The 24,003-nt window shown below is 37.3% G+C and overlaps 1 protein-coding gene and 3 long non-coding RNA genes across 12 annotated transcripts; 2 read left to right on the forward strand and 2 right to left on the reverse strand.

Moving 5' to 3' along the window:
• Positions 1–458: 458 nt before the first annotated feature.
• LOC110827268 (uncharacterized) lies at positions 459–2,419 on the reverse strand. The gene is made up of 3 exons (XR_015536268.1): positions 2,351–2,419; positions 1,200–2,185; positions 459–598 (listed from the first exon to the last, which is right to left on the reverse strand). It is a non-coding gene; the product is annotated as an uncharacterized LOC110827268 (long non-coding RNA).
• Positions 2,420–2,530: 111 nt separating this feature from the next.
• On the forward strand, positions 2,531–10,052 carry LOC147873094 (uncharacterized). 6 transcript variants are annotated; one of them, XR_015536262.1, is made up of 3 exons: positions 2,531–2,736; positions 7,017–7,068; positions 7,722–10,052. It is a non-coding gene; the product is annotated as an uncharacterized LOC147873094 (long non-coding RNA). The 6 variants fall into 6 exon arrangements; XR_015536267.1 differs by having other exon boundaries at positions 2,729–2,868; XR_015536263.1 differs by lacking the exon at positions 2,531–2,736 and adding an exon at positions 2,743–2,880.
• On the forward strand, positions 2,920–5,531 carry LOC147873095 (uncharacterized). The gene is made up of 2 exons (XR_015536261.1): positions 2,920–3,013; positions 4,629–5,531. It is a non-coding gene; the product is annotated as an uncharacterized LOC147873095 (long non-coding RNA).
• A 258-nt stretch (positions 10,053–10,310) lies between the features above and the next one.
• LOC110827257 (uncharacterized) lies at positions 10,311–22,387 on the reverse strand. 4 transcript variants are annotated; one of them, XM_087353171.1, is made up of 7 exons: positions 22,019–22,387; positions 19,533–19,778; positions 17,315–17,433; positions 16,148–16,267; positions 15,034–15,156; positions 14,385–14,537; positions 10,311–13,293 (listed from the first exon to the last, which is right to left on the reverse strand). In XM_087353171.1, the coding sequence occupies exons 2-7, from the start codon at positions 19,546–19,548 to the stop codon at positions 12,493–12,495; spliced, it is 1,332 nt and encodes a 443-aa protein (XP_087209297.1). In that variant the 5' UTR covers positions 19,549–19,778; positions 22,019–22,387; the 3' UTR covers positions 10,311–12,492. The 4 variants fall into 4 exon arrangements, with proteins under 4 accessions (XP_087209297.1, XP_087209295.1, XP_087209296.1 ...); XM_087353169.1 differs by lacking the exon at positions 22,019–22,387 and adding an exon at positions 20,008–21,982 and having other exon boundaries at positions 19,533–19,756; XM_087353170.1 differs by lacking the exon at positions 22,019–22,387 and adding an exon at positions 20,008–21,982.
• Positions 22,388–24,003: the final 1,616 nt, after the last annotated feature.

Consider the following 24,003-nt stretch of genomic DNA (forward strand, 5'->3'; position numbering starts at 1 on the left):
ATTTCTGAACACATGAACAAGTAACAAATATTCAAAGAAGTTTGCGCAAACTTGCCTGCTCTTGTTTGCAGGCCCTGTTTTGAAGCACACTAAGTGCGAGGACTGGTGTAAAGCTGCGGAACTGAAAACCTAAGTCAGCCCAATATTCTGCAAGCCATGATCCTTTTTTGGCTTGGCCTGTTTCACTATATCCATCGCTATACGAGTTGTCCAAAGGGTGCAGCATGATACATGAATGTTTACCTCTCAAGTCATTTGTTGTCTGCTCGTCACATATAAAGAACACGTCATTGATTATACTACGCTCGGAAGTATGGCAATACAGGCGAAGATCACAGAGGATGGACCAGATATAATGTACTCATTGAAATTTCATGGTGAAAAATTAGTATAGTTGTTACCTATTTTAAATGTCAAGACTGAAATAACCTCACCTTAGCCACAGATTATTACCTCAAATAAACTGGTACAAACTCTACTCTTTTCCAGAATTTAAGGAGAGTTGCTGTGAGCCCAAATGACACTTCAAGGTACTGCAGATGCTCTGGTGGTCTCTCACTCAATTTTAAGAGCAGTGGAGGGAGCGATTTTCTTGGTTCTGCTGAAAACAATGTACAATTATAGTACAACTAAACAAACATTTGTACGAAATTTCAGAATTCCTTTAGGTTTCAGAATATCTGCAAATATAGCAGATGTTGGAAGTTATAAATAACAGCAATAACATGAACTTGGTCATAAAGACAAATTCTGGGACTATATATGATATATATAGCACAAGTCAGGATGTATGTTACCTATCCTTTCCTCCAAAAGGCCCACATTCTGATCTGTAACACTCTCAATGTGTTCTTGAGGCATCTGATCCTCCTCAACACTTGGAATCTTTAATTCATAATTCTGCTTCAGCAAGGAGAGAGCTCTGCTACCATATCCCATCTGTAAATTGTAAAGCACTACAAGCAAAGATGGCATAATTATGAATATAATTCAAGCTTCTAGCTATGGATAAACCTGATGTCTACAAAAATGATATCTGACATGAAAAGGTGTAATTATTTGTAAATAGACTGGTATCACACACATATATGTTGACTCTACATTAAAACAGCCTTTATAATCATCTCTTGAGCTTGCATATTGACAACATATTATGTACAAGGCCAATTGTGTCAATAAATTATTGTGTAACTTCATACCCCCTGATAGTCTGGATGTGTCGCTATCCTTACTACCCTTGCACCAGACAGCATGGGGAAGTCATGATCTTGAAACCGCTGAGCCACAGTCCAGGAAATAAGATCACCTGATGCTCTTCTTTACCTCTTGACAAGCCATCCGCTACAGAGTTCTTAGACACCTAACCTAACCTAACCTAATTAACGGTAAAATATATGTCACATCACAAAGACCTGTAATGTAATAACAGTAAAAGGAGCACCACGGTTTTATACAAGTACCGTCAATAAAAATAAATGCGGGCACTGTTCAAGAAAACATCCAAATTCTTTCATTACATTCAATACACCAAGATCAAGAAATCTACTCTAGTAACAGACTATCTCGTGTGTCTTACCATGTCCTAGTAGTATTTATTCTCCTAATCAGAGACTCAGAGTGACATAACTGTTTCAGATAATTAACAATAACATTTAATATGGTGTTCAATTGACCAAATCATGTTTTAATAAAAAACAGAAACAGAAACCTTTACGTAACATGCTCTATTATAGTTTCTTTACATTATCCTGCATTCTTTCCCCTGATATTAAATTCTTCAGTAATACATTTTCCTCTACATAGTGATCAGATTGTAATGTCCATTAGTACTTGTTTTCCTCAATACTGTTTTTTACATAGCAAGGTGAAGAAAATCGCCTCGTAAAAAGTGATGGTTTTATCCAAATGAAGTTTAAATATTTAGTTCTAGGAAAATATTGTATAATTGTATTTTACTTGAAAAGCATTCTTAACTAGTTATTACTTTGTATAATGGTCCTTATTACAACAGAATATTGTGCATTCCATTTAATATTTGTTTTCTGTATTTAATAATTCAGTATCTTACATGAATAACTATAAGAACTTCTGGTAAAGATTTCTGATTTGGATCAACTGGCCAAAGCAAACAAAATAAATGATATACTGGGGCATCCGACATCATTTGAAGGTCATTTGGACTGTTCTGTAAACAAAAATGAACATTAATCAAGAGATATAAAGACCATATGAAAGGAATATCAGACTCAGTAGAAAAGTCTAAATTTACAATCCGTGATTCGTGTGGCGTCAGAACAGGTGTTACGAATGAATAAAATACGTGAAACTGGATGCGGTTAGGCCCTTTTACCATTTCAAATCCAGGTTTAAAGGCTTGAATCAAAAAGTGTTACAAATAATTTACGATAATTATCATTCGTGGAAAACTGATACGGTATATGAAGTACAGATGGCGAGAGTGGTAAGACACTTCTATTAACAATCCACAGATGTCGCGCAGCTACATCCACATGTATTTATAATTTTTATTCAAAATGAGCGCTGTAAGAATTACGATTTAGTATAAGAATCAGTACGAGATTCATTGTAAAACGTTATAAACAATAGTAAAAAAATTCACTTTTGACTTCTTGTTTTCAAAATCGGCTTATTCTGAATCGGCGCAAATTGAGGGTTATCTGTGCTAAAGAGATAGCTAAAGAACTCATTCACGAGGTGGATCAGAAACTTAGCGAGGTAACTTGTAACATAATGACTACCAAGGAAAGGACTGATGAGAGATTCGCTACGCTAGAAGCTAATATTAAGGCATTACAATCGAGTGTAATGGGTGATGTCACCAAATGGCAGAGCGAAACAAGGGAGCAGGTCAATAAAGAGGTGAAACAATTCGAATCATGTAAAGCTAGACTGGACAAAATGAATGTAGAGTTAGACAATATGAAAGAGAAAATTTCAGAGAGATCAGCAGTGGTTGGCAATACTGGTTCACTGGCGCTTGATGTGACCTGCGGTATACAACTCATTAATAAGTATCAGGGGCAACTTTACTTTACTACATGTGATCTACTGATACTGCAGTAATACAGAATAGCATTGTGGGAATTCACAGGTGGAAGATAAAGACACACACTTGCACATGTACATTCTAAATTAATGTATTTCGCTGATAGTTAAAAGATGTTTGGAAGTTTTGATTGATACTACTTTGTAGTGCTTGTGACTAGTTAACTATAGGACCACGTAAATTTGCTATTGAATATATAAGCAAATATTGCCATACTCATTGGTATCATTCTGTAATTTAACAGTTAACAAATTCCCTGTACCTTATAATGATATTCATGGACAACAAATTTTAACATCTGAAGAGGTTTAATACATTGGGAAATATACACATAGCAAAACAAATCTTATACATACAAGACAAAGGTTTCACAGAAACTGAACTCAATAAAATCTTCTTGGGAAACAAGCTGTTGTCAGTTGTAGATGAAAGCCCAATATTTTGGAGACCATCTCTGCTTCCATCATCAGGAGAATGATGTTGAAGGCAAAGATGGTCTCTGTTGTGTTTTGGCTTCTGTTTACAACTGACATGGCTTGTTGATTGAGAAGGTTTATATAGAATTCTTATTCATTTGTCAGAATTTGACCCTTGACTAACGTAACCATAATAACCATTGTAGTCACTGTAGCCTAGAGTTTCCCACCCAGTCACTTCAGTGGGCAGAAATGCATTTAGGTCTTCATGTAAAGTGTCCTTTATTGTTGACAGATTTTATTAACTCTTCAAAATATATTTCATGACAATCCATTCAGCCACTGTCAAGTTGTTATAATAGGTACTCAGCAGGGATACAAAAGAACCTAAAAATAGTTGCTTTTCCCATAGTCCTTTTACTAAGCAGACTACATCAGCATTCATATGTATACCTCGAATTTAATCCTTTGAAGCCAAATGGTACCTATATGTCCCACCTTCTTCAACAGTTAGTAATTCTTCATATTGTATTTTATGAGTTTCATATGATTCTCACTTAAACAGGCAGTAGTATTATATTTTGTTTGTAGTACAGACTAAATCCAAGCTTTAGTTTCAAAGGAATGGGAGGTGCCTGATTTGAATTTTGGCTGCTGAAACCAAGATTACTCATGACTTTTCGTGTTTCCTCCAGAAGAGTTCTAGAATATAACCTAAAAAAGATATCAGATTCCTCCCATGTCATTCGTATTTTGTCATCATTCTTTTAATTTTACATTGCATAATAGCTGCAATCAGTGCCATACTACACAGTAACCAAATAAAGAAATAGCCTGTAAAGAAAAATAACATTTTCCCCAGTGCCTAATTAAGCATGTCATGCAGACATATGGGGAAGTGGTTGTATAGTTCCACACACGTTCTTAACCTGTGCACTAGATGGGGCTGAGTGGTTACCTTCACATCCTAGTCGCCCCCCCCACCCTTCCAGAAGGAACCCCCATGACCCATTGGATGGGAGACTGAGTAACTGAAATGGCAAAGGTTCTGTAAGGGTAACAGTTTTCTTCCAGCTGATGATTCATTCTTTTATATCATCTTGGAATAATGTAATTTAAGTAAAGCAGTCTCCACATTTCACTAGGCAAAGCTGGACCAGATGCAGGTTATGTGTACAACTTGTACTACACCAGTACAGTGAGAAGTGATGCACTGATTAATATAGAGACCCTGAGTGTGCACCCACTCGCTCAGTCAGACTGGAAGTATCACAATCCAGAAGATTCAAGTGATATGTCAGCAGAAGAAGAATAAGCCGAAGATGATTCCAACGATGAGAACTAACTAACTAACTAGATGGCTTACCGAACCCGAAGGTTCATCACCGAATTAACCAAAGCCCTCCACCGGACCCTGTCCTGGGCCAACAACATCCAGTTTCCTTCAACTCCTATCTCCCATAGATCCCGCCTGAGATTATCCTCCCATCTACGTCTAGGTCTCCCCAGCGGTCTCTTCCCTTCAGGTTTCCCAACCAGTACCCGGTGCACACCTCTTGTCCCATCCATGCGCGCTACATGTCCCGCCCATCTCACTCTTCTCGACTTAATCACCCTCACAATACTGGGGGAGCAGTACAGATTTTAAGCTAGTCATTGTGCAGTTTTCTCCACGCCCCATCGTCTTCCCTCTTAGGCCCAAATATCCTCCTCAACACCCGATTCTCAAACACCTGCAATCTGTGTTCCTCCCTCTGAGTGAGAGACCATGTTTCGCACCCATACAAAACAACAGGCAAGATTATTGTTTTGTATACTTTAATTTTCAGGTTCTTAGAAATCAGACGGGAAGACAAAATATTTTGGACTGAGAAGTAGCAAGCATTTCCGGAATTTAGTCTCCTCCTAACTTCCTCACAAGTATCATTTTGATTTGTTATTGTTGTTCCCAAATATTTGAACTTTGTAACCCTTTCAAAGGATTTATTAGCTACCCTAAGATAATTTTGCCCGCCTGTCTTCTGATGACGAGATACTAACGAGAACAATTGGCGCAATGATTATCCTGATTCAGATCATAGGTTTGGACAGTTAATTTCTATTATGTTAACAGAGTATGCAGTATGACTCGCTATTAAAAGCAGAGGTTGGAAATTGTCCACTAGTGTTACTTAAAATTAAATACAGAACAATGTTGATTTTATTATATATTTCTTTTTGTAGATGATTGTAATTCTTCTTTCTACCATTAGATTACAGAATATACATTACTAGGTTTTTTCTGAACATTTATTGCTGTTAAAACTGCTGTAGGGAAGCTTAACTTGAAAATGTCAATACAAAAGCATCAAAACATGTGCAGCTAAGACCAACAGTGTATTCAGAATGTGGGGGGTGGTAATATTTTCTCAATTACAAGACCAACAAGCACCTTAATTTTGCTGATAACAAACTTCATGGGCAACGTTTCTCTTGAGACACTGATAGTATACGGAGCTTGTGAACAAATTCCATGTTTACAAGACCCCACCACTGAACCTTATCCTGATTGGTGGAGCTCTTCCACTATAACAGTCAGCACTATCACACTCAATGTGCCACCTACATACTGCCTGCCCTGTTTAAGACTTTCAAAAAATTCTCAACCATTATACCCTGAAGATAGCAACTACTGCAATGTTTGCAGAAACATTAGATAATTCTCAACATTCAATATGGCTCTCCCCCAAAAGTCAAAGTTGCACATTAATATAAAAATGCTTCTCTAGACTTAAATTGCTTTCATCCTAATTTGACACTATGTTTATATTCAAATATGTTTGTGTATAATTCTATTGCCTGAATGTTAGAAAACTTAAGTACTGGTGAGAGGAAGAGAGAGTATAGATTTTCTCTGCTTAGAACTTTGTCTTCTGAGGATTACTCACATTGATTGTCGATGGTGTACCAGTGTTTCAGCTAACAAAAGTCAAGGTCATACAGACTATTGTGACAAAATCTAAGGACAAGTACTAGCTTTGTTATTTATCATTCCTTTTCTAGCACCCTCTGTCACCAGTACCCTGCAACAGGAGTTGGCAGTTGAACTAAAGATGAAAACATAATAAAACAAAACATAACATCTTCCGCAGTCCACCTGTTTATATTGGCCTGTATCCATTTTATGCAAAGTCACCCTAGTAATATCTCTGTGAATAAAATACGTTGTGTATCACTTCCTGATTCATCCTCATTTTATGCTACATAACCTGGTCTAGGCAACACGGAGTTTTCCTCCGGGGACTTCCCCGGTTTCTCCGTGGCATCCCAACAATTACTCCATTCACACACAGAAGAAGGTAATGGCAAACCACTTCTGGATCATCTGCCAAGAACGTATATGAACAGGTCCCAGTCCGAGAAAAGGATGGAAGGATCCTGTTCATATGGACCTGTCGTCAGATAGAACACTAAATAAATAATAACCTTAGAAGTTAATGCAGCATCATGAGATAAGTGACTGAATAACCAACCAAGTTAATTTTTGTTTTCAGTTTTAATGCAGATGCATAATGACGGCTCTGCGAGTTGGAGACTTGAATCTCAGTAAGTACAGCATTGATACACACATGTAAAGAGTGTGATGTAAAGCTTTCATGGTGACTAAGTATTATGAATTCTTCTTGGGCTATTAGCCATGTCAGGTGGTTGAATGGAGAAAACATCGTTTCCATTCATCCAGTTGACACGGCTAGTAGCCCAAGAAGAAATCATTATACATGTAAGGAGATTTCCAGTAGAGAACTTGTTAAACTGGAGGATGCAGAAGGTTCTGTTTAGGAGAAAACTGTACTATAATTGAAAACTTTAGATATTTTAGAAAACTTGTGTGTACATGTGTTGGTTTATATAAAGCCTATATTAAATTTATTATAAAATGTTGGTCTAGTTGTAAAATAAAATTAAACTAAATTTAATGTACCCTTAAAATGACCCACTGGAATCTGTGTATGATGCACATGATCCCATAGATTGAGGTATCTCATACTACCCCCAACTGTAACAACGTTACCTTGCCTGAGACCCCCAAAATTGCGCCTGGATTCGTAGTTGGAAAATAAATAAATACAAATAATTTCTGCTACAAGGTATATGTCATCACCACCGGTTGATGACTTTGAGTTTCAAGAATGTAACAAATTTGTAATTGGTCAGGCAGTTTTTTGCATTTACTTGATAGAATCTATACTTTGTTGCAGGTGGAGAAGACGACCTGTCAAGTGATGATGTAGATGAAGACTTTGTATATGGGATGAGTGTGAATCCTCAGGATGTGGCGTTGTATGGGGAGGGATATGCTAATTATAAGGCGCGTATGCTGAATGAATTGTATGGCAAAGAGGAGTCTGAACATGATGAGGAGTACAGTCAGGATTATAGCAGCGATGAACAGGAAGATCCTGCCAGCAGATTTGTGTAGTCATTTCCCATCTTGTTTTTAATTGAAATTATTAATCTTTTGTATAAATATCACTGTTTGGTTTTAGAAAATAGTATCTGCTGTCTCTGTAATGGTAAATGTAAAAGGAACACCAATATTGAGTGTGGAGTGCATACTGTTATCGAATATTCATATTTTTTATGGTGCAATTATTCCTAGACATGTAAAGTTCTCAGGTGAATAGAAGTAACAATTACATAAGTACCTGTTAACAGAAACAGAGTTTATTTATTATTCATGAGCTGTTTCATATAAAATCATCTTGTATTGTGATCTTTAAATTTATATCATGATGTGTGACATTTTTTAAACTTTAGTATTTCCTGTTATATTTCCATAACTTCATTGGCTCTATAAAATGTTTGACAATGCTTGATTTGTCGCATCACTAGTTAACACTGGGAATTATTTATTGTTTAAAGTAAATGTTCATAGTACAATGAATTTGGTTTACACTCATTAGATGATTAGTTTTTATTCTGACAGTTTTTTCTGTGGAATTTTCCAAGTATGGAGAATAGAATTAAAAGTTGCTGAATTTGATCTCAGCTGATTCCAAAAATAATTAAAATATGCAAATTAATGTCAGAAGTAAACTGTTTGTTTAATGACAACAAATTATTTAAAGACAGGAGGAAATCTAATTCCTGATATGCCATGAACAGTAAACAATTTCCAACATATTTATATCAGAATTACAGTATTTTCATAGTCCAGCCTTGTATGTTCAAAGAGAATATAAATGAAAACATTTTCTTTTTAATGATCTGGAAATACATGATATTTCCTATCATATCTTTATGAGCAATTCTGCACCATGGGCATTTATTTAAATGTCACTGTCAGCATCAGTGATATTTGGATTGGTATACTAAAGGTTTTGGAAAGTAGGATAGAAGTGGATACCCACGAAAATTCTGAAAAAAAATATTCTCAGCAACAGCCAGAAACAGAAAGGTATTGTGGTAGTATCATGCATGCAAAAGTATCAGAAAAAGCTCGCCAGATTGCGAGAAAATTCAGAGTACATACAGCTTTCATATTATAAATATTGCAAAGTAGCATACTTTTTTTATCCGTGGCCCTCTGAGAGCCAAAGCCGACTAGCTGGCCTCATGTTCACATGCCTAAGCAGAGATGAACGATCATCCAACCAGATATAGGATGATGTGTGGTCAGCACGATGAACCCCCAGCCATTGCTAGTTTTCATGACCGGATTACGCTACTCATTGTAGCTCCCCAATTTCCTCACGATGCTGGGTTGGCACCGGTCCCATACACTGGTCGAAAGCTCATGAGAAAATTTCTTCTCCCCCGAGACTCGAATCAGCGCGTATTCCGTATCACCGGTCTGAAACATGATGCCTCATACCGCGCGGCTACGGTGTGGGACAAGTAGCATACTTAAAGAGACTAAATAAGAAATGTACAGGAATCAAACAATCGAATATGCAGCGTCCCACGTGAATGCAAAGGAGTAACAGAAAAACCAAACCCAAACCACCAAACATGCAACTCAGAAATGGGAGAAATATTCTGTGTACAAATTAGCAGAATACTCTTGGACCATGGGTTTTCAAATACAATGGGATAAAGCAGGATTCATCCACAAAGGGTAGAACAGGTTCATTAGAAAACTGAAATAATCAATATTCATCAAAATAGCAGGACTCCCTCTGCTTTGGTACAGAACATAACCTAACATGTAACATAAATAGAGTTTCATGTAACAGCCACTTCTAGACCAGTCCATTGATCTATTTTTCATTGCACTAGCTTTAATATTCAAATGGTCCCAGGTTTGATCCCACCTGTCACCAGAAAATGAATCTGTCAGTATAATGATCATGAATCACCTGAAGATGGGAACAGAACCAGAACACTGTCTCCATCAGACGTACCGCAGACAATGGACAGTGTGCAACGTGTCTATAGAATTTTCATTACAAGCCAACTGAAAATACAAAGTCTACACCTTACAGACTGGCTGAGTGCGTCTGACATTTGGTTGGTCACATGGGAGTAAGTGAAATATGTATGTAAATGTATTATTAATAAATAAATGTATTTGTACTTGTGTTCCGTAAGCGTGTTGATGACAAGTAAACAAATACCCTAACACCACAAATAAAAAGCAATCACAGACTCACCTTGGCTGCTAGATGATGAAGATGTGAGAGAGATTATTTGGTCTCTACATGTTACCAGGTCTTTTCAATAATGTGTGAATCTCATTGTTTATCTGCATAGTTTCTTTTAAGGTTTGGATGGGTATGTTGGATATCTTATATCCGACAAGATTAGGGATGCTCTCCACTGTCTCCAATGATCTCTCTCTAGAAAAATCTCACAAAGGACAGATATATTACATACATCACAGGAATATGGACACTGTAATATATATTACATGATCAGTGATGATGAGATCACTCTACTTAGTGAATCCACACATCACAAATGTGGATCCTCTCCATGAAATATGCTTTGATGTGTCTTCAGATGACTCCTGACTGAATAATTTATTGCACACATCACAGAAATATTGGTGCTCACCAGTATGTATACGAGGTGCGATCAGAAAGTTTCAAGACTGTGTCAATAGAGGGCGAACCGGAAGTAGAACGAGCTTCTGCCGCTAGGGGGTGCGGCCTACATTCATAATGAATCAGTTTGCCAGCCGGCATCATCGAATTAGCATTTGTTTCTTAGTTACGGGCGTTTTGGTAGTGCATTACACCGACCCTCCTGCGATTTCGGAATGGCGGATTTTCATGAACAAATCAAATTTTGCCAAAGACTCGCCAAAACGGCTACGGAAACCTATGAAATGCTAAAGCAAGCATTTGGGGAGTCCGCAATGGGTCGTGCACAAACTTTTGTGTGGCATTAACGTTTTAAAAATGGCCGAACCTCTGTCGATGATGACGAGCGTTCTGGACGACCATCTTCGAGCACAACGCCCGAAAATGTTACGAAGATTCGGCAGGCCATTCACAAAGATCGACGTCGTACCATCAATGACTTGTGCGACATTGTTGGGATAGGCTATGGGACCTGTCAGCTGATTCTAAAGGAAGAACTCCACATGCGACGCATCATGACAACACGCCAGCGCACACCGCCCTCAAAGTTTGGCAGTTTTTGGCCTCAAACACCATGGCCGTCATCCCGCACCCTCCTTATTTGCCGGATTTAGCTCCGTGTGACTTCTTCCTCTTCCCAAAGATGAAAATTCAGCTAAAGGGAAGGAGATTTGAGACGATAGAAGAGATTCAGGCAGAATCGCAGATGGTGCTTGACGGGCTGACAAAGAAAGATTTCCAGGGATGCTTCAAGGCTTGGCAGCGGCGCTGGGATCGTTGTGTTCACTCCCAGGGGAACTACTTCGAGGGTGATGGATGAATTTAATACCTGAGATAAGTGTACGGGTTTTTATAGGCGCAGTCTGGAAACTTTCTGATCGCACCTCGTAAGTTGCTGTCTCTTGAGTTTGTCCTTTCTACTGTATCATTTATCACACACAGTGCAGTCATATCGGCACCCATCACTGTGAATGCCTTGATGTATCTTCAGATTACCCTTCAGACTGAATGATTTACAGTGAAACCTCTATCCATCCTTCCCCAAAGTATCGTTTTCCGGGATACATCCCATATAAAATAATGTTACATTTTACCGCTTCTATCGTTCCTCAAACTATCATTTTATCGCATTGATCGTTCAAAAATCCTAGTCCCGGCCCACAATTTTCCCACAATGATCGTTTCTGAGAAATTAAAATGCTGGGTTTTGAGATAAATTAATACCGAAAGACGCACAATGTTTTTGGAATACGCAGTAGCGGTAACCTGTTATGTCGCCCAACCAGCACAGATTCTTTTGGAATGAGGGGTCAGCGGTGCAGAGGTGATGGTTGGAGTGAATGGCGGTGCTCATTGTCAGAAATTTTATGAGTTTAAATAGGGTGCACTCATATTTCGTTCCAGCGATGCCAGATGGCATGTGCAGTGTGAATTTCTTCACAAATGCTTTTATTATAAGTACAAAGGAAAGGCGGGCGACACTTTTCATTCTTCTGGTTCATCTCATTTCCAGTGGTTCAGTGGTACTGCTACGTTTCGTTGAGTTCGGCAGTAATGCCATTCTTCCTGTTATTGTCCGCGAAGGGGGTGGGAGTGGTGAGGAAGAGGAAGACGACGAACGCGAGCCCGAAGCTGTGCGGAGGTTTGCTGAAGCATTGGCAAAAGTGAAGTCCTACTTTTATGCGCATAATATTAGTGAACGTGACGAGGAAAACATTTTGAACGTGGAAAGAGCTCTGTTTGGCCCAAAACGTAAAGTTTCGACAAACCAGTTGTACATTAAAGACATTTTTGGTAAAAAGAAGTAACTTTGAAAGAGAAACATTTTTTTAAAAATTTTTAATGCTTTCCCGCAACTGTCGTTTTCCCGTATTCATCGCTTTTATTTTCCACCCCTGCCAAAAACGATGCATCGAGGTTTCACTTTATTACATACATCGCAGGCCTATAGACTCTTGTCATTATGTATGCCTAGATGTCTCTTCAGATTACCCCTCTGTCTGAATGATTTATTGCACACATCACAGCAATATTGGTGCTCACCAGTATGTATAAGTTGGTGTGTCTTCAGATTACCCCTCTGTCTGAATGATTTATTGCACACATCACAACAATATTGGCGCTCAGCACTGTGAATGAGTTGGTGTCTCTTCAGATTATCCTTCAGACTGAATGATTTATTGCACACATCACAGCAATATTGGTGCTCACCAGTATGTATAAGTTGGTGTCTCTTCAGAGTACCCCTCTGTCTGAATGATTTATTGCACACATCACAACGATATTGGTGCTCACCAGTATGTATAAGTTGATGTCTCTTCAGAGTACTCATCAGACTGAATGATTTATTGCACACATCACAGCAATATTGGTGCTCACCAGTATGTATAAGTTGGTGTGTCTTCAGAGTACCCCTCTGTCTGAATGATTTATTGCACACATCACAGCAATATTGGTGCTCACCAGTATGTATAAGTTGGTGTGTCTTCAGAGTACCCCTCTGTCTGAATGATTTATTGCACACATCACAGCAATATTGGTGCTCACCAGTATGTATAAGTTGATGTCTCTTCAGAGTACAGCTCTGACTGAATGATTTATCACACATATCACAGGCATGTCGACATCCTCCTGTGTGTATGCTTTGATAGTTCTTGACAGTATTCTGACCGGGTGCATTATTGCACATATCAAAGTTATATGGATGATCCTCTCCATGAATTAGTTGATGTTCATTCAATGGACTCTGTTAAAAAAAAGAAAAAAAAGTTACTTGTGGGTTACCGGGACACATCACTTTAAAAATAGGTTAGGTTAGGTTAATGTGTGTGGATAAATGACATATACTTGAAAGTTATTATATTTTATTTCAATAAATGACAAATTATTATATTCTATTAGGATATGCACGAGATGCTAATTGTTGTTACAACCTGTCGCCAGAGGCCAAAATTCGCTTATCGATTTTAGAATCATTTTAAAAATATCGCCATTATCATTTGTACGCCGCCACATGAACTCAGCTAAATATGAATCCAGATGATGTCGGGCCATGCCTGTCTTATTTTTATTCCGCCATTTAGCTGATCCCCATAGCCTCTCTATCGTTTGGGTGTGTGCACCGGATTCCGGATCAACAAAGTTGTATCAATGGTTAAACTTCAAGTGGTTGAAACCTAAGTCCAGATATTCGACTCTCCCGTTTTGTGTCCCGATAACCAACAAGTACCAGAAGAAATATTACGATAAACAAAATGGAAGGAAAGAAATAAGTTGAAAGTAAGGGGTAAAATGTCAATCAGTATTACATAATACCAGTCTCATTGCACGACCATAATTTATTTCAAGGTCTGCTATATATAATCCAAAAAGCATCTGCCCTCCTCAAAAACAGGTTTAAAACAGCTCATTCAGTATGCGATGTGACGACAGCCTGCAGCATTTGAACCCAAACCCGAGTCTCAAAATTCAGATTATACTGAAGCCTTGAATGTTAGTCACTCAGGTCATTTAGTTCTTACCCAGTAGTAGGTCTGCATCTGAACTTGTTGGTGAACATATTTTTTTACTCATTGTGATAGCAAGTTGTTATAAATGTGCTACTTCATTTAGATTCTGGCTAGTTGTACAAAGCTAATTTTCTAGTCTGGCCTGGAGTTTGACACACATCAACTGGACCGTTTAATAATATGTGGATATTTATTAGGTTCAAGGGTGTTATGTCTTGGAAGCAAAGAATAGCATAAAATCTCTCAATCTCATTCCATAACTTCCAAACTCGACCAAGACATGCACGTTCTTAGAAAAACTCCTGAAAATTCATTACACTATACTCACCTCGCATTCAGCCTTTACTGTTGGAAACGTTATTTGCACAGGATCCTCTTCCACTTTTATATCTGTCTCAACTTCATCTTTTACTTTGATGAGCCGACTTCCATCATGAGGAGAAATTAGACATGTTTTGCTATATGAATCTGGTATTACTTCCTGTAAAACCGCCATCACGCATATTAAGTATCTAAATTTTATCACAAGGAAATGTTTGGGTACTTGGAAAAACCATTAAAGAATGAAAGTTCATAATGTAATGATAACCAGAATATACACATTAGATACACGCAAAATACGGGAATTTGTTATTCACCGCTTTGTAAAATGAGAAGCTAATAGTTGCTTAGTTGACCAAGAAATCACCTTGATGATGGAGCAAGTAAGCAGCTGTGAAACATCAGTCACTTTTTCTAGTTTATATGGCACAGCAGCCCAGAGAAAGGTCATATTGGTTTCAGAAACTGAGTGGGAAGAATAAATGTTTCCGAACTGAATGGCAGCAAGTATTCCTCAAATTGAATCTTCTCGTCATTCCTCAGAAAAGAAACACGTGCCAACCTGAGCCCCTGCCCATCACAGCCCATGCGTCTATGTATGCACACACACATGAATAACATTCACAAAAAATTGCCTGGGGGGAAAAAAAGCTTACCCTGGGTTCAGCCTTTGTTATGGAAAATGCTGATGGTACGTGAACCTTATCAGTTTGCAGGCCAGTGGAATGCTCTTCACTCAAAACATCCACTCTATTTTCTACTGAGATTCCATTGACATTCTGCAATAAAAATGTAAATTACACATAATTCATTCAGATGATACAGTTCTTATAAATTAAATTCATGTGCAGAAAGGGGACAGTATGCAGAATAGCAGATTCCACATTCGAACTGATATCATAAATGCAGGGATTCAGAAAAGGAATAGGGGTTGTCCTCAAACTGACACAATATTTTCAGGATAAAATGCTATCTCACAAGTCTTTTTCACAACAAAGCTACTGAGACATGAGAATCTGTGGCTATATTGTATGCTGCAAGAAAATAAATTAACCTTGTTTGCTGAAGCAGGGACTTTACAAGTAACCTACAGCTATAATGCCAAGATCTTTTGTTAAATCTTATGTGGTACCGCCTGATTCGACTTCTAATGGTTAAGTCAAGTGTTTTCTTCGCGGTACGGTCTGGATTCGTAAATATTATGAAGACGAGCTTCGACTTCAAAGGGTTAACCAGCTGATTTTCGTAATGGTGAGGTGTAGTGTTTTCTTCACGGTACGGACTGAATTCATAAATAATATTCAGATGATCTTCGGCTTCAAAGGGTTAAGCAAGTACCCCACATTAAGTCCAGATGTATACAGCGGTTTTATTCTGTAGTTACATTTTTAAAGTTTTTTGGTTGGTTGGTGAAGCACATCCATTTATTCAATGGCTCATTCAAAATATCTACTCTAATCGGACTCATATTACTGTCTTCCTCTATCACCTAGCAAGGGCAAGATAATGGATATATACACACTATTCAATCTAGGCTATGCATATGATCCCGTACTGACGATTTGGTGACTGCAGGAGCATAAGATCAAAATTACTAAGCTGAAAAAAAAGGGTGTTTCTTTATACCTGCTGCATGCAAATGAAAGCTTTGCACACACTCAACACTGGATGTCATATGAAGACAGACTTATACTGTAAGAATGCAAGCACATACATGCATGTAAGCATATATCCAAATGAGAAACATACAAATTGGCTGAAAACGTTTACCTTGGATTCAGTCTTCAGTGTGGGAGGTGATGATGGTACGTAATACTCATCAGGTATCATGACAGTGGAATCATCTTCATCAAGAACATCATCGTCTTCTGTCTTAATTATATCAACATTCTGCAGTAAAATTATCAATTAAACGTAATTATTTCAGATAATACAATTCACATGCTCTAAAGACATGCAGCAAAGAGACTGTCTGTACAACAGCTGATTCCTCGCTGCAATTTTTAAGATCATGTTATATGCAAGGCTTCACAAATATAATAGGGAATGCCCTCAAACTAACATCAAGTCTTTTCAGGTTAAATTCTATCTCGGTATTATTTCTCATATTAAAAATTCCGGAACATGAGAAATTTTGGCATTATTGTGCGCTGCAAGAAACCTCTCTAACCGTGTTGCTGGAGCAAGAAATTAAAAAGATCTTACTGCAGTAAAGGCAAAGTACATAGTCGGTTATAAAAGTAACCCACATATACAGCTCTTTAAGAGTTACATTTCTTAAGTAAGCTTTATGGTTGGCCAACTAAACATTTTATATAAGATACTAATTCGTTTCAACTGGACACAGTTAAAAGTAGTTTTGTCCTGTTCTGAATAATTGAGAAATGTGACAAATTCTACTTAATAATTACAATATGGAATTTCTTAATGTTCCTATGAGTTAGTTACGCCTATTGTAATGGAAGAACTTATTAAGCTATGATTATGTAAACATAATCAGAGTGACACATGCATGAGGTGAAAGTTATAAGGGCTTACTCAATCTCACTGTAATATATTACTTGAGAATCACAATATGAATACACTAAACCCTTCTAATGTATAAATATTCCTGTAGACTGAAAGAGACAGAAATTAAAAATTAACACATTCTTCTCACAAAATAATTAGCTTTCTTCTCATGTAAATTCAGTGAGTGAGTGAGTGAGTTCTCACAGCAACGAGTATTTACTCGGCTGTAGTGCCATCCAGTCCGGAAGAAGTTTACTAATGTTTCAGAGATACCTGCTGCCTCTATCATCATTGTCCTGTTAATGGATGCAGCAAGTCCTCTGAAATGTCAGTACACTTCTACCAGACTGCATGGCACTACAGCGCAGAAGACAGTTCAGTGAATAAGTTGATCGATTACATTAATTTTCATAAATACACACTTACCAAGAATTTCTTCAGAGATGGAATTGTTTCACATCTCTGCAGTATAATTTTCGGTACTCTTGTTTTGTGGAAGTCTGAAACTGGTTCATCACACATCATGGTTGTGGGTTGCAAGTAACCTACAGATAAATTCATAGTTACGTTAATTGTATCCAACCTGAAATATCTCTCCAGGTTCTGAAAGGAAACATACTGATTACAGGAGGTGTTTAATGACACAAATTTTAATGGTAAAATGGATTTATTTCTAATAGGCATTCACCCTTCATTCAGACATACTGCAACTTCAATAACTTGACCCTACACCATCACTTATCAGACTTCTTTAATAATACAACTGACTGACATGTCTAATTGACGGGGGAAAAAAGACAATTTATTAAAATATGTGACATCAGAAAGATCATGCCTGAAAAGGAATGCTGAAAAGTTTACAAAATCACACTGAGAAGTGACAGAAAATATGATCTACAGCGACCAAACTGCAGAATAAAAAGACTAGTAACATCACACACTCCAAAGGCACTTGCTCCTGACATTTTCGTGTCAAAACGTGGAAACAGCAAAAGAGACATTTCAGTTATTTGAAGGCTGTGCTAATGCACGTGCAGAAGTGGAGAAGTACGAAAGAACAATATGACTTCTTATCTTCTGAAAATTTGTAAATCTAGAGAGAACAGGAAAAACTAAAGAAACAATACACTTCATTATAAAGCAGTAACATAATTATAAGTATTAAAAGCTATTAACATTTTCCACCTTCTAGAATAATGTCCATGATATTAAAACTGACATACCTTCATCACAAACATTCATAAATAAAGTAATGTCTTAATTTTCTGGATGTTGCTGATCAAAAATACCCCTCTAATAACACTTTTCACAGTTATATTATTACCCTGATGCATGCCAATTATCTCTTCCTTTCAAATTTTATAACTACAATATTCTGTACATATCTGTTCTCCCCTATCTGTGATACATGACCCTGAAATGATTAACACAGTAACATTTGATGAGCTGAATAAAAGAACGTAACAGACAATGAATAATATCCAAATAAAATATAATAATAATATAAAGTTCTACATTATGCAATTTGCTCCACCCTCATGTTACCATCTGACGCGTGCCAATTTTTTCCTCAGGAGTTTGTTCTCAAACACTCTGAAACTATATATATATATATAACATTTGAGGTTTTCACAGTAGTGAAAATGTCATCAAGAACGTTTTTGATCATCTGTACCACTACACAGCATCCTAACCTAAAAAACCAAGTCAACACTATGATTCCAATTTTTTCCCTTAGGGTGAGAGTCAAAGACACATTCATATAAAACAAGACAAATAACAGTATTTATACTTTAACCCTTATGATTTTACACACACACAACAGAAAGATTAAACATTCTTAACTACGTTGTAGAAAGCTAAAACTTAACACAAGAGTTTACATGTTACAATACACCAGCTCAATCAGATGACAAATTACAAATGATGCAAACAAAACACATATTTGCAAATATATATAAAAACTCCATCACAAATGGCAACATACAAACAGTAAAGTTACACCAAATCATAGTCGTAACACAAGACAAACAGAATTTATTTATATTCCATAGATCCTTCATAGGCCTAAGCTGGGGATGGAGAACATGTTATAGCACAAATACAATACTTTTTTCTAATACATATATAAATCACATAGTGATGACAGTGATATCACTTAAATGTCAGTTGTGACACCTGTAGTTTTGTAAGTGGTTGCCAAGGTTAAGGTTGATCGCATCGCCTTCGTGTCCACGACAACGTAAATTTTAATCTCTTGCTATCCCTCAAAAACGTCTAAATTGTAAAAAGTATGCCTTCAAAACCTAACAATCGCTTGGCTAGCCAAAAAAGAAACTCTTTTACAGAACCCAAATGTCCATCACAGAGTTAACAACAGCCCACCTATCATCAACCACACGATTCAGGTCCATACCATCACACCTTATTTCCAAAAGTTCCATTTTAATATTATCCATCCACCTACTCCTACATCATGTAAATTTTATTTTCCCTTCAGGATTTCCGACTATATTTCTGCATGCGATCTACATGTGCCGTCCATCACCTCCTCCTTCATCCTCCTGTAAGTAAATATTTTAAAAATATTTTGTCTGACACGCCACTAAAATAAATACATCAATTTTGCAGGGTATTAACTAACGTTTAAGGCCGGCCATTCACGATCGCTCCATTCGTCCAAATGGCTCGGTGTCGCTCCAAAATTGTACCGTGAATGCGGAAACTGAAGTCCATTGGCGTGGCGCGGTGGGCTCGTTTGGATATTCTGTCGAGCCATAATCCATCCGATCGCTCCATCACTCCATCGCGCCATCGTATCGTGAGTGGCGGAAACGTGGTCCATTCTCATGCCAGTCTGCCACGAGCCTTCGTCCAGTCAAGTCGAAAGCTGCATAATGTCGGGGCGTGATTTCGTTATTGATGTTATTGATAAATATAGAGAGTTGCCATGTATTTTACAAATAAGTTAAAATATATTATGAGACATGTTTCGCCTCTTAAGTGGCATCATCAGTCATGTGATTCACGAACTAATTGAAACTAATTAAATGTAAAAAAATAATTACATTTAGAAACTAATTAAATTTTAACAAATATAGTAATAATCCTGACCTTACCTTAAGGTATCCTTTCAAACACTGCAGTATTGCCCTGCAAGTCTCGGGGATAATTACTCCTAAACGTTGTGGAGAAGTAGCTGTCACATACTTCAGTTCTTCATAGTTCATGCCTGAAGCCAAAAATCTCAAAGTCGCTGACAATCTTTCATGAGGACTGATGCATTGTCTCATATTCGTGTCCTGTTTTTGTATCACAGGCGTGACTAGCCCCAATAAGCGGAAATAAGCACACTCATCCATTCGTAAATAGTTTCTCCAGTCTGACGGCTCCAAACTCAGTTCACTAATTAAATTGACGTGACTTAAATTGCTTCTGTTTAAGAGCCATTGCTTTGACCACTTTCGTTTTGGTTTCCTCCTTTTAATATACAGGCATACTGCCGTAGCTAGTAACAATTCTTCGTCCATCGCAAACACCACGCACTTCACAGAGTGACAACAAACCGCGACTGGCGTGACGCGACCGTGAATGTAGTACCTCTTTGGACGACATCCGTTTGGACGTCATCCATTCGGATGTCATCCATCTGGAGCGATCGTGAATGGCGGCCTTAACACTTACGCCTCCTCTACGAGTATCAAATGGCGCGCGACTCCATACGCTTCAATAATACTTCAGGTCCTAACAAAACTGGTTTACTATGGACGCATTTATTGCGTAATGTCATTGAATTAAAGTATTTCCCGTTCTTAAAATATCCTTTAAAGACTATAAGAATGAGCGTCTTGCATTTGATTCATTAAAACGATAACAGTGTACACGATCCATATTTGTTACGGGCCTACACGACGTTTCGGACAGAATTAGACGCCTTTCCAAAACACATTTAGTTGTACAATCTAGAAAACATTCGTAAAAAATTATCGATTTCTCAGTCTGTATGTACATTTTTTAACTCGAGTTCCGAGATCAGTTACCACATAATGCAGTACTATTTTTGTGACAAATTTTAAAAGCGTTGCTAATACTTTAAATAGGCGGAAGGCTAATAACTGCCCACCATGCTACGAAACGTTACGGGCAGCCGTGTTTGAGAAATGATTCATCTACAGCTAATTCCAACACGTAGATTTATGGACCTCTTTTACACATTTAACCAAGAAGTACGAACTATGAAAATAATCGTAACCAGAACGAAATGAATGCTGTACAGTCAAGACAGTAAAGGCGCGTTCTCACGAATCAAGTTAAATTGACCGATTATACTTGATCAACAAAAGTTGAATATGACTTGAATCAGTTTTTGTTCACACATTTCAATAGAAACTGATCAACAGTTTCAGTTAAAAATGGCGTCGAAAGCAGTTGTGCGTGAAGTTGTACGGATAATAACTGTTTTGTTAAAAGAAGAACTAAAAACAATTTTATTTAACATGAGCAAAAATCGTAAGAAACATCGTTTTTGGGTGAGGCAATGGATATTAAGAAGAAATCGATTCCTCTGTTCCCATTCCACTTTTTTTTGATTTGCAAACCAATTAATGTTCTTTCGTTCTAATCCTCTTAATTTTGTTCTTCAGATCAGCAATTTCCATTTCTTTGACAATAGAACCCAAAGCATTTTCACTTGCATCTTTATTTTTATGTTTATCCAGTCGGTGGTTCCAAAGACAATCATGCTTATGATAAAGTTCTAAGAATTTTAGCATCACACTTTCAGACCACTTGGGGCTCATTTTTCTAACTAAAAAAACAACACAAAAAACTAAAAACAAAACACATGCACGAGTGGCGTGACCAGTTGAAAGCGAACTTGACAATCAACTGAAGTTCACACGTTTCAAGACAGGATTCAACTTGAAAGCAAATGGCGGATGACTCATCACTTGAACGATAAAGTTTGACTGGGTCAAACTTTTCTTGATCCACTAAAAAGTTGAACAACTCTATTGAAACAAAGGTTCTCACTACAGATTTCATTCAACTTTTGTTGATCAACTATAATCGGTCCATTAAACTTGATTCGTGAGAACGGGCCTTAAGAAACACTTGTATGTAATAACCTACCTTATTAGCTGATACAGCTGCAGGTCTTCTACCAAGCGCGCTGAGTGATCTTTAAAAATTAAAAAAAACTAAAACATACGAGTCTCGATATATGTATTCTGTTATGAGTAACCTGTTGAGTGTCACTGCATAATTATACACACTTCTTGATAATACAAACACACAGGCACCACCACACAATCCCCGCAATCAGACAGACTAGATCCTCTCAAGCATAAAGATCGAACTGTTATGGCGGTTAGCAATTACAAACGCAAGCAGGCAGGAGAACCTGACCCCTGTCACGTAGTCTTGTCCCTGCACAGCACAAATGTTTGTTCCCCGTGCCGGGGACAAGCATTGCCTGCGTTGCCAACACTACGACTGCACATACAGCGAATTCCAGCCCAAACAAAATTATTTCTTCGAAGAACGCAAATAATGCCGTCGACAGAGAGACTTTGAAAGAGTCCCAGAATCTCACATGATTTTATTCCGCCCAGCTTCATACTATAATATCTAAATCGATATGTTCAACCAACTAAAAATTCGAATTATAATTTGTATTTCCATATGCGACAACTTCACATTTTAAACATATATGTCTGATGTTCAAGTTTGAAAAATGGAAATATATCCTGAACTTCACTGGAAAAAATCTGTACCATAGAGGATAGCCATTCCATTGTTACTCCAAAGATATTTGAGACAACTTTATTGGATTATAAAGTGGTGATTTCAGTGAATGTAGAGTAGAGTAGAGTTTATTTACATTCCATAGATCCTTCTTAGGACTCAACCAAAGGATGCAGAACATGTCATTTCATACAATATACATACACTTCAGAACTTTCAACACAAGTACAAGAACGTATTTCACATATCAATGTACATAAATTTCAGATTCTGCAATACAAGTATGAAAAGTAATTTTACAAATTAATATACATAAACCTCAGAATTTTAAATATAAATACAAAACTTGCTTTACACATACGTAGATTATGGATATAAAGCTTAAACATTTTCAGCAGAGATGAAATCATCTACAGAATAGAAGGAGTGAGTAAAGAGGTAATCTTTCAATGCAGGCTTGAATACCTTTATATCATAATTTAGACTTTTAATTGTTGGTGGAAGATTATTAAATAACTTGATACCTGTACAGTACACTCCTTTATGATATTTAGTAAAGTTAGCATTTGTAGTTAATGATAAGACAGATAACAAAAGAGCATTGGTGAGTTCGGTTATGAACGTTGTTAGTTACTTAGTTATCATATAATTTTCCTGAAGGGACATAAGAAAACCACGAAAACCTTAGACATTCTAGGACTGTGGACCAAGATTTGAACCCGGGAGATCCCATACAATATGCAGGACATTTCTTTTATATATATTTTAGAAAATTTACTAATTTGCCCTTAATTAAACGTGATCAGAAATTCAGTAAGGCAAAGGGTTCATATGAAGCCCACACACGGCATACAGCATGGTATTAAGAATAAGAACACACACATTTTCATATCGCATTTTCGTTGTTTGAATTTCTCATACAGCTGTGAAGCGGATGCAGTATGACGTGATACTTTGCTTCCGGCTGTGAAAGTGAATCACGTTATTCTTTAACCCTTTGTTGACTGACGGTACTTTAAAGTTCCATGTTGTATTTTGTGGCTTTGAAACTATATAGTACATCCTATCCTTGCAATTTCCTAATGGTACTCTCAAGTACGACATACTTGGAGAAAAGATATTTCATATTTGCAGTTGGTAATGTTCCACAGCCTGTTGTATCCTATTCCATGGAGTGTTTTCATACAATTGTCTAGGAAGATATACTGCATTTACAAAACCTATTTCTTCGTTCCTGGTAAACTGTTTGATATGCAAGCTATCTGAATAGACGTAAGTATGTTTATATAAATATATAAAATATACATAATTATAACATTTATGATTGATTTGAAGCAACTGACCGTGAAAAGTATGTACTTAGAAGTACC

The sequence above is a fragment of the Zootermopsis nevadensis genome, unplaced genomic scaffold (assembly GCF_977971745.1).
Source record: "Zootermopsis nevadensis isolate Lab colony 2312 unplaced genomic scaffold, Znev_1.0 Znev_ptg000021l, whole genome shotgun sequence".
NCBI lineage: Eukaryota > Metazoa > Arthropoda > Insecta > Blattodea > Termopsidae > Zootermopsis > Zootermopsis nevadensis.